This window comes from Marmota flaviventris, chromosome 8 (assembly GCF_047511675.1).
Source record: "Marmota flaviventris isolate mMarFla1 chromosome 8, mMarFla1.hap1, whole genome shotgun sequence".
Taxonomy (NCBI): domain Eukaryota; kingdom Metazoa; phylum Chordata; class Mammalia; order Rodentia; family Sciuridae; genus Marmota; species Marmota flaviventris.
This window is the reverse complement of record NC_092505.1, coordinates 4,434,189-4,448,688: the sequence shown is the minus strand read 5'-3', so window position 1 is coordinate 4,448,688 and position 14,500 is coordinate 4,434,189. Positions and strand designations below refer to the sequence as shown.

The following is a 14,500-nucleotide window of genomic DNA, read 5'->3' as shown; positions in this document are numbered from 1 at the left end:
TATTCTGGAAATGTTGACCCTGCTTCTCCACACGCGGACCTCGAATGGTCGGTGCAAAGTTCCGAATGTGATTTAGCTGTAGAAGTTTCAGCCCTAAGTGACCATTCACCCAATAAAAATTCAGTGAGTTTGGAATCGAGTTTAGAACTTGGGGGAATTTTTGAGAAGAAAAACACATTGCAGGTCAGTTTCAGGCCACCAGTCATTGGGAAGTTATTATTATTATTTTTATCATTATTATTTTATTTTATTTTTAGTTATTATCATGTTTCCTCCAACACACTGCCTTGGCCTTGGAGAAGGGGAACAGAGAAATGAGATGCCAAGTGACCTGCTGCACCTGAACACAGTGACATTTGTCCAAAACACAAGTGCTCGAGCAGCATCGATGCCTCCTACAACATCATATCATGGTAAAGCCTCCGGGTCCCCACAAAGCTGGGGTGGGGAATCTGCAGCATGTGGGCTTCAGGAAGCACAGATTTCAATCCAGAAAGTGAGTTTGCATGCACAAGAGCTAAAAATGCAGGTCAAGTTGTCTGCCTGCGGCCCTTGGTACCCTGGCGCTGGGCCATCCTTGTCCTGTCCCCATCATGGCCCACAGCTGAGAAGAAGGGAGGGAGGGAGAGAGGGAGAGAGGGAGAGGGAGAGAGAGAGAACACACGCACTGGCTGTGGCTGCTGGCTGGTGTTTCCCTGCCCCTGGGGGCAGAGCTAAAGGACAACAGGACCACTGGGTGGGCACAGTCCAGGCTATACTGGTGAGGGGCTCTGCGTTTTGTTCCACTCCTTTTAAAGACTATCTTTATTGAAGGCTCTCACTTACTAAGCATCCGCTATTGTCCTCTACGTGCCACGCAGGAGATGTCAAGATGCACATGAGTGTGAGACGGTGAAAGAGTGTTGGAAGGACTTGCCACTGTAGCAGGTTGCCTAGCATCCCCCACCACGTCCATCCTAAACGTGACCTCATTTGGAAACAGGGCATCTGTCTATCTAACTGGTTAGGACGAGGTCACAGTGGAGCCGTGGGTCCTTGATCCCACGTGACTGTGTCTTGGTGAGAACTGAGAGGGGGTTTCTGCTGTCCAAGCCCCTCAGCGTGGACGGGTCCAGCAACCAGAGGAGGACACAAGGCAACTGTGTGCATCCTCCAGGAAGCTAGAGATGGGGCCAAGAGACAGCCTTGGGATGTGACATCAGGAAGTCACAGGAGACTCTGAAGAGGGAACTGCCAGGAGTCAGTAAGAGGAAGAGCCCAACTCAGGAGCAGGAGCAGTGGTAGTGTGGAGCACTCTCTCCAAAGTCCACCACAAAAAAGAAAAATGCGAGAAAATGACAGACGAAAGTTGGCAAAGGGAAGGCTTTGTCTAAAATGGGAGCCCAGGCTCCTGTGCACTGTGCCCTACAGACAATAGCAGGCACGACGGAGAACGGGTGGACGGCATCGCAGGAAGGTCAGGGTGACAGCGGAACTAGAGCAAGGTCAGCTGGAAGGACAGAGGGACGTCTCCTTCTGTGAAGGAACATGAGGACCGGTCTTGCTGTGGAAGGGTCTTCCCAGACCTGTGCCCAGGCTCCATGAAGTAGAAACATTTTTCTGAGAGGCTGGAGAGCGGTTCCTTGTGCTGGGGACAGCTGCTCAAGGGCTCTAGGGAGAAGCTCAGTCAGGGACACTCTCAGTAAGACACAGGGAAACAGGCAAGAGTCCGGCAGTTAGTGAAGGGCCAGCCAGCACCAGCTGGCTCAGGTGACCCCCGTGCCTGGTCTCTGGCTAGCCCAGCAGGCAGAAGGCAGGAAGTGAGACGGTGGTGACATCCCCGACCTTGGAAGCTGTGGCGATGTGGTCACTAAGCAGAGAGGACATCGAAGCTGCCTTTTCTTCCCTGTCCCATCTGCAATGGGCTGACCACCATGGTGGCAGAGCCTGATGGCCTTCTGGATCCGCTGCCACCAACCTACCTGCTTAGGGACTTCTTTCACCCGGTCCAGCCCAGAGTCAAGATAGCAGCACCATGATCGTCTTCATCTCTGGTCTCGACAATTTCCTGAGATCACCTCCTCAGTACCTAATAAAGTATCCTGAGTCAAAACTTGTATTTCTAAGTCCTGAATCTGTTTGCTAACACTACGTCACGTTGCCTGAGCAGACCTTGCTTGTGACATCGACTTGGGCCTGTTGACGGTGATAACCGTAGTTGCCCTGCCCGACACTGTGCTGTCGATGATCCTGTTACTCTCTTCGACTTTCATGAAATAAAAAAGCAGATGAGCAAGAGGCCAGAGAATACCCTTGGGGCCAGAGAGTACCCTTGGGGCCAAATTAGATGTAATTGGCATAGCTGGCCATCTGTTTCCTAGAACTAGGGACAGAGGAAGAGACCCCCAAATGCTGAATGTAAAGCGAACTACCTTTACATATTGGTGGAGCACAGGAAGAATCTGGTCAGCGCGCTTGCAAACCTTGGGTGAGAGCGTCTCAAGGCTGGGGTGCTTAGGTGCTAGGAGATGACTGTGTCCCTTGCTGTCTCAGCTATCAATGGTGATGAGTGTGTTCAAAACCAGACGGATGCGTGAAAAAGAACAAAGGCACTTTCACAAAAGAAGTGACATTACACAGAATGGTGTTACCAGTGCTGGCATTGGCTCCCCTGCCTGCCCCTTAGTTGGTGTCTGGAAACCAGGGTGGAAGGGTCCCGGAACCCCAGCAGACAAGATGGTGCACCCTGGCGAACCTGCACCCCCAACATGATCTGTGCCGAGCACTAGGTCTCCCTCTGGGAGTCTGGGATATGCCAGGCAGCAGGTGCCTGTGTCACCAGCCCCAGTGAAACCCTGGGCACCGCGTCCCCATGGTCAGATGGCACTGCTTCTTCTGCCATGGGAGGTGGACCTGGCCTTTAGTGGCCCTCAGCCTGCCAGCCTGTCCCCTGCAGCGTCTGCTGCCCTCCCCTCAGTAAGGCTCAGCCATGGCTGTGACCACTTGCTGAGTCCTGTGGGTCCTCCTACTAGTCACCAAGCCTGGGGTGGCCTCGGAGACCCAGACACATAGACACAATGTTCTGAGATCAAGTCTACGAAAGGGAGAAACCACCTGGATGCCAATTGACTTAAGAAACGGAGTGCTCAGTGTGGAATTTTAACACCCTGACGTCTTATCAGGACAGCAGCCCCAGGAAACCCTCGCCATCCCTGTGAGGAGCTGCAGCCCAAAGGACACCTTTCCCTGATTCACCCGCCAATCTCTCCCCGAGAATCAATTCCTCCTAAATCCTAAATACGAGAGTGGGAGATCAAGGGGCGTGTCAGCTTGGCCACCTTCAGGTCACACGGGATCTACACACAGCACACACGCGTGCACACCACACACAAACATCCGCAACACACACGTCACGGTAGATGAGAAGGGCCCTGTGTTATCTGAGACGCCCAGACCCAAGTGTCGCACCAACCACTGTCAAATGCTTCCTGCAAAGCACCAGGTGTGTGTGTCCTTTGATGTTCAATGTGGACAGAAAGTTGTTCCCTTTTACTCAAAACAAAGGAGGAAGAGAACACCCCTTGGACCCGGCCCCTCCATCTGAGGAGACAGAACCCTCCTGGGGCCATCGATGCCCTGACCGAGGTATTCAGAGAAGGAATATCCTAACAGAAACTGGGGCCTCTGCTAAAGGGGGAGATGGTTTCTCTGGGAACAGTAAAATGTTTGCTTTTTCCATTTTCCAAATCTGGTTACCCTTGGGCTGTGCCTTTGATGTTAATGCAGCTAAACCCCTGGTGAGATCCACACAATTTTATCAGGAGAAACAGAAGCGGAGAGCTGGGCTGTCTCTCTGCCGCCCCTGATCGGAGGCCGTTCTCAACGGGCGCAGAGAGCAAAACCCAAGAGCCAGCGGGGCCATTGTTCTTCTCCGGGATGGCGTCTTGCCTATCTGGACATCAGCACATCGCCATCCACATGTCGGGGTCTTTATCCGGCTACATTAATATGCTGATTTTTAAAAGGCTTCCACTCTTGCACAGGGCAAGATAAGGAACAAGGATGTGAAGGAAATGCACAGAGACTCCTGACTCCTGCTACTCCTGGCTCATCTGGGTGAGGTGAGGAGATGACGGGTCAGAAACCGGCACATTAATGGGCCCTTCAGTGGCACAGGATATGCCATCTCTGTGCCCACTCACGAGCTTCCCCTGCACCGGAGCCTGAGAGTGAAGTGAAGCACACACAGGCCTCAGGTGGAGGCCCAGGTGCACACAGCTACTGCATCAGACCACAGGGACGTTTCCCCCACCCAGGGGATCCCAGGACTGTTACTCTTAGGCTATTGGATTTGTCTTTCTAAATATGTCTCAAAATAAAAGACTCATTTACATGCTTGATTTTGGAAACCTCTTGACCTATGGCAGAGAGATTCCCAAGTGGCCTGTGGGCAAGCACTGCATGACCCGACGTGCCCGGGCTCCTGGGGACGGGTAAGGATCACATGGGGCCAGGCGGGCGGCCCACCTATGCCTCCCATTCGTCTTCTCAACCACAGAGAAGACAGCAAGGAGACCCACCAGCAGTAACCATTTGCTGCTGCTTATAGGAACACAGCTTTAATTTTCATTTCACTAAAAAGGAATTTAGAGAACACAAATATCCACTCACCTAACTCCAGCTTTCCAAAGAGCCCGCCTAGAGGTGTGATAATAAACCCAAGGCTCACCAACTAAAGGGAGGCACTGGCTGCTCTGGAAGATGTTTCCCCAGGGTCTCCAGGCTGAGCGCCCCAGCATTACCAGGGAAGCCCGAGCAGGGGCCGAGGCCACAGCTTGTCACCATCCTTCAGGGCCTTTCCCTGGGTGCCGGAAGAGGTCTCCCAGGTCACCCAGTCCTGGGGCTACCACATAGATCCACTGCAGGGTCTCCCACCAGCTTCTGCTTCTAATTGACTTAGTGATCACTTTTCTCCTCGGGGTAAAGCACCAGCTAAAGGCAGGGGTCTCATGGGAGAGTGGCCCTTTCCTGGGACAAATATGCCAGCTAGATCCACTGTAGCCTGGGGCGTCTTGGGAATCCAGAAAAGGGAGGTGGGGTGCTGACCACACCAAGAAGTCAGTCTAAAATCTTTCCGCAGGAGCTGCAGGGGTGGGCAGTTGGCAGAGCAGAGCACACACACCGTTTCCCTTCACTACTGTGCATGTGGCGTGGGGGACGTCCTCCCTGGAGCTTGGTGCTAACTTAGAACAAACCCCTCTGTACTGGGGACCTCTGGGCTGGCCAAGGTCACCCACTGCAGCCCCAAATCCCAGCATATCCCCAGAGGCTCAGCCTCTCAGCATGAAGGTGGGAGGTCCCTGGCTCCTCCAGGCACCCCAGCCTTCCTCTGCTATCACCTGTGCCTGGGCTTGGCTCTAGAGAGAAACGGAATCCTTCCCCACCTCCAATATTAGAAACAGGTTTATTTATAAAGACCTCTGATGTTGTTGCCCACTTTGTCACCTCTGGTGATTCTGGGACTCCTTCCCTGGACACAGCGTCCATTGCAGCAGTAACAAGTAATGGCAGGTTACATTGTGGGGCTCAAACCCTTCTTACAGATCATGGCACAGCGTTGGGGCCCTGTTGTCATGAGCAAGACCGTGTTTAATTATAGGTCTATTTGCCTCAGGCTCAATGAGCAGAGTCTCTTTCTCCCCCATAACTCAACAGCTTATATACAGACCAGTAAAAGCTGCCCACTGACAGATCCCTCAAGATAAAATACCATGCTACAGTTGTTTTGCAGATGCGGCTGAGAAGGGAGGAACACCAAGTGCTCACCCATGATATAAGCTATTGCTTTTAAATTTTTACCAAAGAGTGAAACTGCCAAATGTAGTCCAGGGAGGACGCGGCAGCCATGGGTCCCCATCCGTGTGATGAGGCTTCTGCAGTCTGCATGCACCATCCACCCACTCTCCACAAACAACTTTGCATTTACTTAGGTTCACTTTGGAAAGAAAAAAGTCTGTTCACACGGGTTGCAGACAGCAAAGCTGCGTGGGCCTGTGGCACGGATGAAGGATGTCCAGCAAACGCTAATGCGTGTCGTGTCACATTGCACAGAGACAGACCCTGAGGGTGCAAACGTCTGCTCCCCCAGACCTCCACTCTTCCTCCCTCCTTCCATGTATGTGCCTCACTAAAGTCAGCTACAGCCACTGGTCTGGCATTAAACATGAGTGACACGTGTCATTCCAGGTGTGCACACTACGAGGCAGTCTGTCACTCTCCCACACTCTCTTCTGTGTCATTCCAGGTGTGCACACTACGAGGCAGTCTGTCACTCTCCCACACTCTCTTCTCTGCCGGGGCACACACTGAGGCTGCAGAAGGGCAGTGCCATAGGGTAACGGATTCTCCTTCGGCCTAGGCCACAGCATGTGGGAGATGGCAAATGCAGCCCCAGCGCTCCCACCCACACCACCTAGCCATGTGCAGTTGAGGGCTTTTCCCCTCTGACTCTGAGCTCAGCCAAAAACTCACTCAAATCTCCCATCTGCCATTCAGAAAACCTAAAGAACCTCCAAGGAGAGGAGATTCAGACTATTAAACCATGAAAATTCGCAAATAAAAACATATAGGTGTGTCTCCATTCTGATGATCGCAGTCATGTTTCGATTCTAAAACAGCATCTTTCAATACTCTAACAAATTATGATGGTTCGCCAGCAGAGCAGCAAGAAGCTACTGCCCACTGGAGCGTGAGGGTTTGCCTGCACGGTGAAAAGCATTAAAATAAACTGACAGCTCCCACGGCAGCCCACATTCCTGCCACGTGTCCTAAGGACAGAGTGTTTCAAGTTTGACTTAGATTTTCACTTGTTGTAAACTAACCTGTCCTCTCTAGCGAATCAACAGGCTGAAAACAAGAATCACGTTAGAGAGTGCGCACAGACCCAACTGTGTGTCGAGCGCGTTAGAACACGGTCTGTGCTCCTCACAGGGATTTTCCAAAAGCAGACAACGAATTCTTCAATGTGCCAAGACCATCATCCAAGGAGATGCAAAGCTGGAAGACTGCACATCGTGCCCACAGGGGCCTTTCAGGTAAAGAGCACAGAGCAGAAATTCACCTGAATACCATTAAAAATGGAAAACCACAACTTCTCAAAGACTGCTTCAGCTCTAAATGTAAGCCTCTGCATTATTCACATAAAAATATATATTTCAGTTCTGAGACTATAGTCTTAATAGACTCTTCAAGTCTGAGTTCAGAGACGCACACACCACCTAACATATTTAAAAAGACCTGAAGAGCATGGAACCACAGCTTCTATTTCCCAGATTTTAGTTTCCAAGTATAAGTCAACACGCATGTCACTGGGCATGTCACGGATGCAATACCACTACTATCTACTTTTAAAACAGAAATAAAACCACAATTATCTCATAAAAGTTAGCATAATGGCTCTTCTTATAGTGCGTGCAACAATTTTTATCCACCATTCAATTCTCCAAAGACTGTTAGACAGGAGCCTCTGTAAACCAGAGTGTACACAAAGCTACCTGTCCTGCACCACGGCACACCTTAGCACAGCCTACCTGAGACAAGGGAAACGGTGTCTTTCTCCCAGGAGACGACGGTGATGTACGCCTCCACGGAGGAGGGGATAATGCACTTGAAGACCGCGACATTGCCTCTCATGGTTTTCTGGTCCTCCACACGGACCGTGTAGGGCTCCCGTAAAACTGCAAAGCAAGAGGGGACCCTCAGTGAGACACAGTTGGGGTTTCTCTCTGAGAGCAGCATCCTAAGGTGCAGCCTGGCGTACATGTACCTACTGCACAGCACGTTCACTGGAAAAAATTAAGAAGCCTCCCTTTAATGTCTTCCATGCACCCCCAGCTGAAAATCACACACTCATTAACAATACCTCTGCACTCACAGACAAGGTGTGGCCAAAGACCTTCCCGAGCCCCTACAGCATGGCGAGGCGGGAAGAGACTTCCTGAAGGAAGAGCCCTGCTCTAGAAGCTATGGTGACCAGAGACTACTCTTGGTCTTTGGCCATTAAAAAAAAAAAAGAATAAAAACTCCTAGAAATACAACCTTATCCAGAATTCTCAAAAACTACAACGATTAATATAATTCCTCCCAAGTGATAATGTTTTACGATGGTTGAACAGCAGTTTAGGAGACAGATACTGATGGAGGAGACTATCCCTCTTTCCCCATGATGGGAGCATCCAAGGAAGAGCTCAGGGGGCACTTAGAATGACGTTCATGCTGTCTGGGCTCATAGTTTTAACCAATAGGAGGGTTCTGCTGTTCGAGGCCCACAGAGTAGGCCCAACCACCAGGGTTTGAGTCCTTTAATTTCTCTCAGCAATGTTTTGTAATTTCCAGTGTAATCTCTCACAGTTAAAATCAGATTTATCACTATTGTTTGTTCAGATCCTATTCTAAACCATATCTTAAAAAAATTTCTATCTATAATTTGTGTGTGTGACTACATGTGCTGATCTTGAATACCTAAATCTTGACATGTTCACTTATTATTTCTACTGCTCTTTGCAAAAGATTGTCAAAATTCATGATTATTATCTACAAATGAAGACAGGTAAATTTCTTTCTTTGCAATTGGAACATATTTTGCTTTTTTTCTTGTCATATTGCTCTGGCTACAACCTCTAATATAATGCCAAGTAGATGTGCTTAGAGCACATAACTTCTTATTGTCCTTAATCTTTGGAGGGAAAGCATTAATCTTTTTCAATTATATATGATGTTACTTAGCTATTGTAGGATTTTTATAGTTGTTTTTGTCAGACTGAGGAAGTTTCCTTCTATTTCTAGTGTTCTGAGAGTTTTTAACCTAAGTGGACATGAGATTTGTAAATGCTTCTCTGTACCTGTTGAAATAATCACATGATTTTTACTTTTAACATGTTAATATGAATTACTTTTATTAATTTTTAAAAATTTTATTTATTTATTCTTATTTGTCATATATGACAGCAGAATGCATTTCAATTCATAGTACACATATACAGCATACTTTTTCATGTCTTTGGTTGTACACAAAGTAGAGTCACACCATTCATGTCTTCATACATGTACTTGGGGTAATGATGTCCATCTCATTTTTTCAAATTTGAATTAAACTTGCATTCTAGATAAAAGCCCTACATAGTCATAATGTAGTGTCTTTTTAATATGTTATTGGATGCAATTTGATCAAGTTCTTAGAATTTTATATCCAAATTCATTAGTGATATTTGTAGTTCTTTTTTTATAATGTCTTTGTTTTGTTGATGTCAGGGTAATACTGATCATTCGAGGAAATGTTCATTTCTTCTTAAATTTTCTGAAAAAAAATCTCTAGAATTTTTATTATCTCTGAAGTATTTAGATTTCAAAGTTAATCCATTTGAACCTGATATTTCATTATAGAAGATTTTATATTTACAAATTTAATTTTTTGAAAGATATAGGGCTACTCAGTTCATCTATTTCTTATTTTCCATATTTTAATTGAAATGTTATATTATACATAATGGTAAGAATTTTTTGTTATTTATCCATTCTAGTGCATAACAAAAAATTATGATTTGTCCAATATCTTTATCCAGAATTTTCCCTAACCCTCCCCTACTCCCTCTTCCTGGTACCTTTCCTCTAGTCTATTAATTTCCGGGGTTTTTTGTTTTTGTGTTTTTTTAATCCTCCTCCATCGTTCTTTTCCTTTTTCCCCTCCAGCTTCTACAAGAGAGAAAACATACAATCCCTGACTTCCTGAGTGACATAATTTCATTCTTCTTTATAGATGAATAAAACTTCATTGTGTATATATAACACTTTTTTTTATCCATGCATTCACTTCATGGACACAAGCTGGTTCCATAGTTTGGTTATTGAAAATTGTGCTGTTTTGAACATGAGTATGCATGTGTCACTAGAGTATGATAACTTTAATTCTTTAGAATAAATATTGAGGAGTGGGGTAGCTGGATCACATGGTGGTTCCATTCATCTTTCAAGGAGCCTCCATACTGATTTCCATAGTGGTTTTTATATCAGTACCATGCAGTTGTATAACATGAAGTCAGGTATTATGAAGCTTCCCACATTGCTTTATTTGGCTTAGAATGGCTTTGGTTATTCTGGGTCTTTTTTCCTTCCAAATGAATTTTAGGAATGTTTTTGCTAATTCTGTAAAAAATGTCATTGGCATTTTGATATGCATTGCATTTAATCTGTACATTGCTTTGGGTAGTATGGCCATTTTAGCAACATTAAATCTGTCTATGCATGAACATGGGATGTCTTTCCATCTTCAGAGGTCTTCTTTAATTGCTTTCTTTGAAGTGCCATAGTTTCCATTGTAAACGTCTTTCATCTCCCTGGGTAGATTTATTCACAGGATTACTTCTTTCCTCTTTTTTTTTTCTTTTCCTCTTTCAGGGATATTGTGAATGGGATTGTTTTCCTGATTGCTTTCTCAGCAGATTCATTATAGGTGCATAGGAAAGTTATTACCTATTTCTTCCTCAGTAAACTTTGGTATTTTGTGTCTTTCAAGGAATTTTTCATTTCATTGAAGTTGTTGTATTTACTGGCATATATTTTTTCTTAATGTGTAGATATGTAGATATATCTGTAGAATATATATGTCAGCTCTCACATTCTTGATACTGATCATTTTTCTTGCCTTTTATTTTTCATTTTAATCTGAATACCAGAATATAAATTTTATCAATAATTTTCAGAGAAACAACTTTTGGTTTCACAGATTTCCTCCATTGTTTCCAGTTGACAATGTATTGATTTCCAAATTAACCTATGTAATTTTCATTCTAAATAAATATTTATATTTATAAAATATATATGCACATATATGTTACATTTTTTTCTTTAGTTTTAACATGGAAAGTGAGGTCAACAGTTGAACACTTTCATCATCTCCAATATAGGCCTTAGAGCTATAAATCTCTCTCCAAGTACTGCTTCAATGCTATCCCAAAATTTCATTTTCCCCCCTTTAACAACCCTGGGAATTGATCCAAAACTCCTACATATTATGTGAATATTTTTATTCTGTTTAAAACTTTTCTAATTTCCTTATGCTAATTTCCTTCTTTCTTATTTTTCTTCTACATTTTATGGACATGTGCATTTTATTTAGTATCCAAATATTTGGTGATTTCCTGAGAATTTTATTGTTAATGATTTCTAATTTAGTTCCACTTTGATTAAAGAATGCATTTCATATGACTTGATACTTTTAAAATTCATCTTAGACTTCCTTTGTTGACCAGAATATAGCATATGTTAGTAAATATCTGTATATACCAGAAGATAATGCACATTGTTCTTTATCTAACATGCCAATTTGAGCCAAATGGCACACATCTGTAATTTCTGGTCCTCAAGAGTCTGAAGTTGGAGGGTCACAAGTTCAAGACCAGTCTGGGCAATTTGGTGAGAACATATCTCACAATAAAATTTAAAATAGGGCCAGGGATGCTGTTCATTGGTAGAACCCTTGCCTAGCATGTGTGAGGCCCCGGATTCCACCCCCAGTACCATTTAAAAAAAATGTCAATTTGGTCAAGTGGTCTTTAGTCTCCCTGATTGTCTATTTCTACCAATTGAAAGAAGGGTGTTTAAATATCCAGTTACAGTTCTGACAGATCTGTTCCTCCTTGCAGTTCTGTCAGCTTGAGTAACAGGCTTAAGTTCTGCTGTGAGGTGCATAAGTACTTAGAACAGTCACAGCTTCTTAACTGATGGCCTTGTAGTCCTGTAGTACCTGGATGCACGGTGCACCGTGATTGACAACACGGCTGCTCAGCTCTTCCTGTCCTGTCTCCCTGGACTGGCTGGCTTTGGTGAGCATGGTCTGCCTTTTCCCAGCCTCGACTTTCAGCCCCCTTGCTATGATCCAGATGTGGTCTGAGTGTGTCCCCCAGAGGTCCCTGTGCTGGATTTTTGGTCCCCAGTGTGACAATGTTGAGGGGAGGAGGAAACTTTATGAGGTGGGCCCAGGGGAGGTGGTAAGGTCTGGGGTGTTGCCCTCGGAATGGATTACTGTGGCTCTAACAGCACCCAGTTAGCTCCACCACAGTGTGTGTATACAAAGAGCAAGCCTTGCCCCTGAATCTGTCTTCCAGCCTCACCATGTGAAACCTGCACCTGGTCACTTCTTTTCCATTTCTCTGCCATGTTGTACTATGGGGGTCTCATCAGATATTGAATAGAGGAAGCTTCTTACTCTTGGACTTTAACCTCCAAAAACATGAGCTTAATAAACCTTTTTAAAAAATAAAGTATGCAGCCTTTTGTTATAGTAATAGAAAACAGACTAATATGCTATTTGTGTCTTTCTATTTAAAGGGTATTTCTTTTAAGCAGTGTTGAATTTAGTCCGGCAACATCTGCCTACAAATATTGAAAATTCTTAGGCTCGATTCTCTCATCTTACTTTTTGATATATATTTTCACCACTGATCTTGGTTCCATTTCCATCTTGGTCTCTGGTGGCTAGGCAGTTCCTGTAGCTTGGGCAGGGGCACCTCTGTGTCAAGCAGCCCATCTGCACCCCAGCCTTTGGAGTAGAATGGCTAGGAAGTGTTTGATGCTGAAACTAGGCTTGTGGGTTAATGGGACACCATGATGAGTGTCTGTCCTATTGACTGAGGTCAAAACATTGAGGATAACAAGAATTTTTTGTGCTATCAAAGGGAAGGCTATGGTGTAATGGATTATTCCAGGAAAATTCCAGTTCCATTCTAGTGGGACAGTTAGAAGATGCCCCATGTGTGGGCAGAAGGTAACATGGGCATCGCACACCTATCCTGAATGACCATTTCTCCGGTACTAGTCTGTATACACACGGCAAAAGCAGACTTCAAGGGCTCTGCAAGCAATCTACCAGGTTCCTGTGGGGCTGGGATTGCAGCTCAGTGGTAGAGCATGTCCTTAGCTTCAATCCCCAACACCAAAAAATAAACAAATGAATAGATGAAAAATAAAAGATTATTGGGATCAAACTGTGTTCACAATAGTGAGCAAAATTATGTGAGAAAGGAAATTTCACCTGGGCAATGTAACTGTCCATGCTGTAGGTTCAAACTGACATGGTGTGTGTGCCCCTAGCTCATGCTTCTCAGGGAGAAGAGCAATAGCACAAGTGGAGAAGGGACAGGTGGCAGAGATGCCGTCACAATGATGCAAACTCCATCCCTCCCTCCAAAACATTCAGTGCCATGCAAAAGCAACCACTTGGGTGACAAATTTAGAAAACAGCAGTTAGAACAGGAGTGAGCATTTAATGCCTTTATCTGACAGGTAACCCACATCAGAAATGAAGGATTAATAATTCAGATGTTGTGTATTTATGTTTGAAATTCCAGGTTTCTCTATGAGTGGTACTTTGTAGACTATAAATGTGTTCTTATAACACATCATTGAAATGTTCATCCTGCCAAGTCAAAGGCACTCACTGTGTCTCTCTGTCAGGGTTGGAACTCCCTACACAAATTTCATTTGCTTTACTTTAATGATTTGACATATCAAATTTTCATCTCTCTTGATTAAAGTCGATCTGCCCTTCTTTGGTGCGTTCTTGCACAGGTTTGGGAATTCGTGAGCATGTCATGGAGATCCAGATAGAGTTGGGAAAACAACGAGCCGGCATGGCATAGGGAGTCCATCTAATGTCTCATTGCACATGTCAAAGACCCTGTGCAGGAATCCAGAGACACCCTATAGTTTGTTCATATGGTAATGTCCTCCATGAGGCCTTCCTCGCTGGCTGAAGAAATTATTACAAAGTCCCCCCAGCCACCTGATGTATGAGACAGCCATCAAACTCACATTCCTCGTTGCCCCGCGGTTAAGTCAGGACAGTCTACTCAAGGATTTCAAGGGTGGGCTTTCAAACGCTGTTTAAAGCTCTGTTTGCTAACAGGAGTCCAACTGCGAATGTGTTTTGCAAGGCTTTGGTAAATCTGTACAAGGACACAATATGTCCTGTATATAGTGCCTTTGATGTGTGTGTCTCTCAGACTGTGTTTCTGGGTTAACTTGTAGCAGTGACAACTTTAAAAAGTCACAATATGTTGTTAAAAGGAACATATTTCAACAACATGTGATACAGTCAAAAATGTTAAAATAGCATAGATTTTTTTTTTCACAAGGAACGTGGGGTATTGGATTGATCCTGTCTCTACTGCAGTACACACATGTGCTAGGTTTAAACCTCAGCTCAACTGTTTGTCTTCTTTTCTCCTCTGCACCTCCCCTAGGATGGGGTCAGGGTGGTTTGTTAGGCAGCTTCGTGTTGCTGTGAGCACAATAGTAGAGAACAGTAACTTGGAAGAAGAAAAGTTTATTTTGGGCTCATGGCTTCAGAGGTTCAGTCCATGGCAAGCTGACTCCATTGCTCTGGGCCCAAGTGAGGTGGAGCATCCTGGCAGAAGGGCACAGGGGAGGGAAGCTGCTGGGCTGGTGGCGGCCAGGGACAGAATAT

The 14,500-nt window shown here is 45.2% G+C and overlaps 1 protein-coding gene across 1 annotated transcript in view; it reads right to left on the bottom strand.

Moving 5' to 3' along the window:
- Dscam (DS cell adhesion molecule) overlaps positions 1-14,500 on the bottom strand; it is a 563,164-nt gene that overhangs the window by 532,832 nt on the left and 15,832 nt on the right. Inside the window, exon 3 of the mRNA XM_071615768.1 lies at positions 7,569-7,715. Coding sequence (XP_071471869.1) covers positions 7,569-7,715 — 147 coding nt within the window. The remainder of the gene's footprint in view (positions 1-7,568; positions 7,716-14,500) is intronic.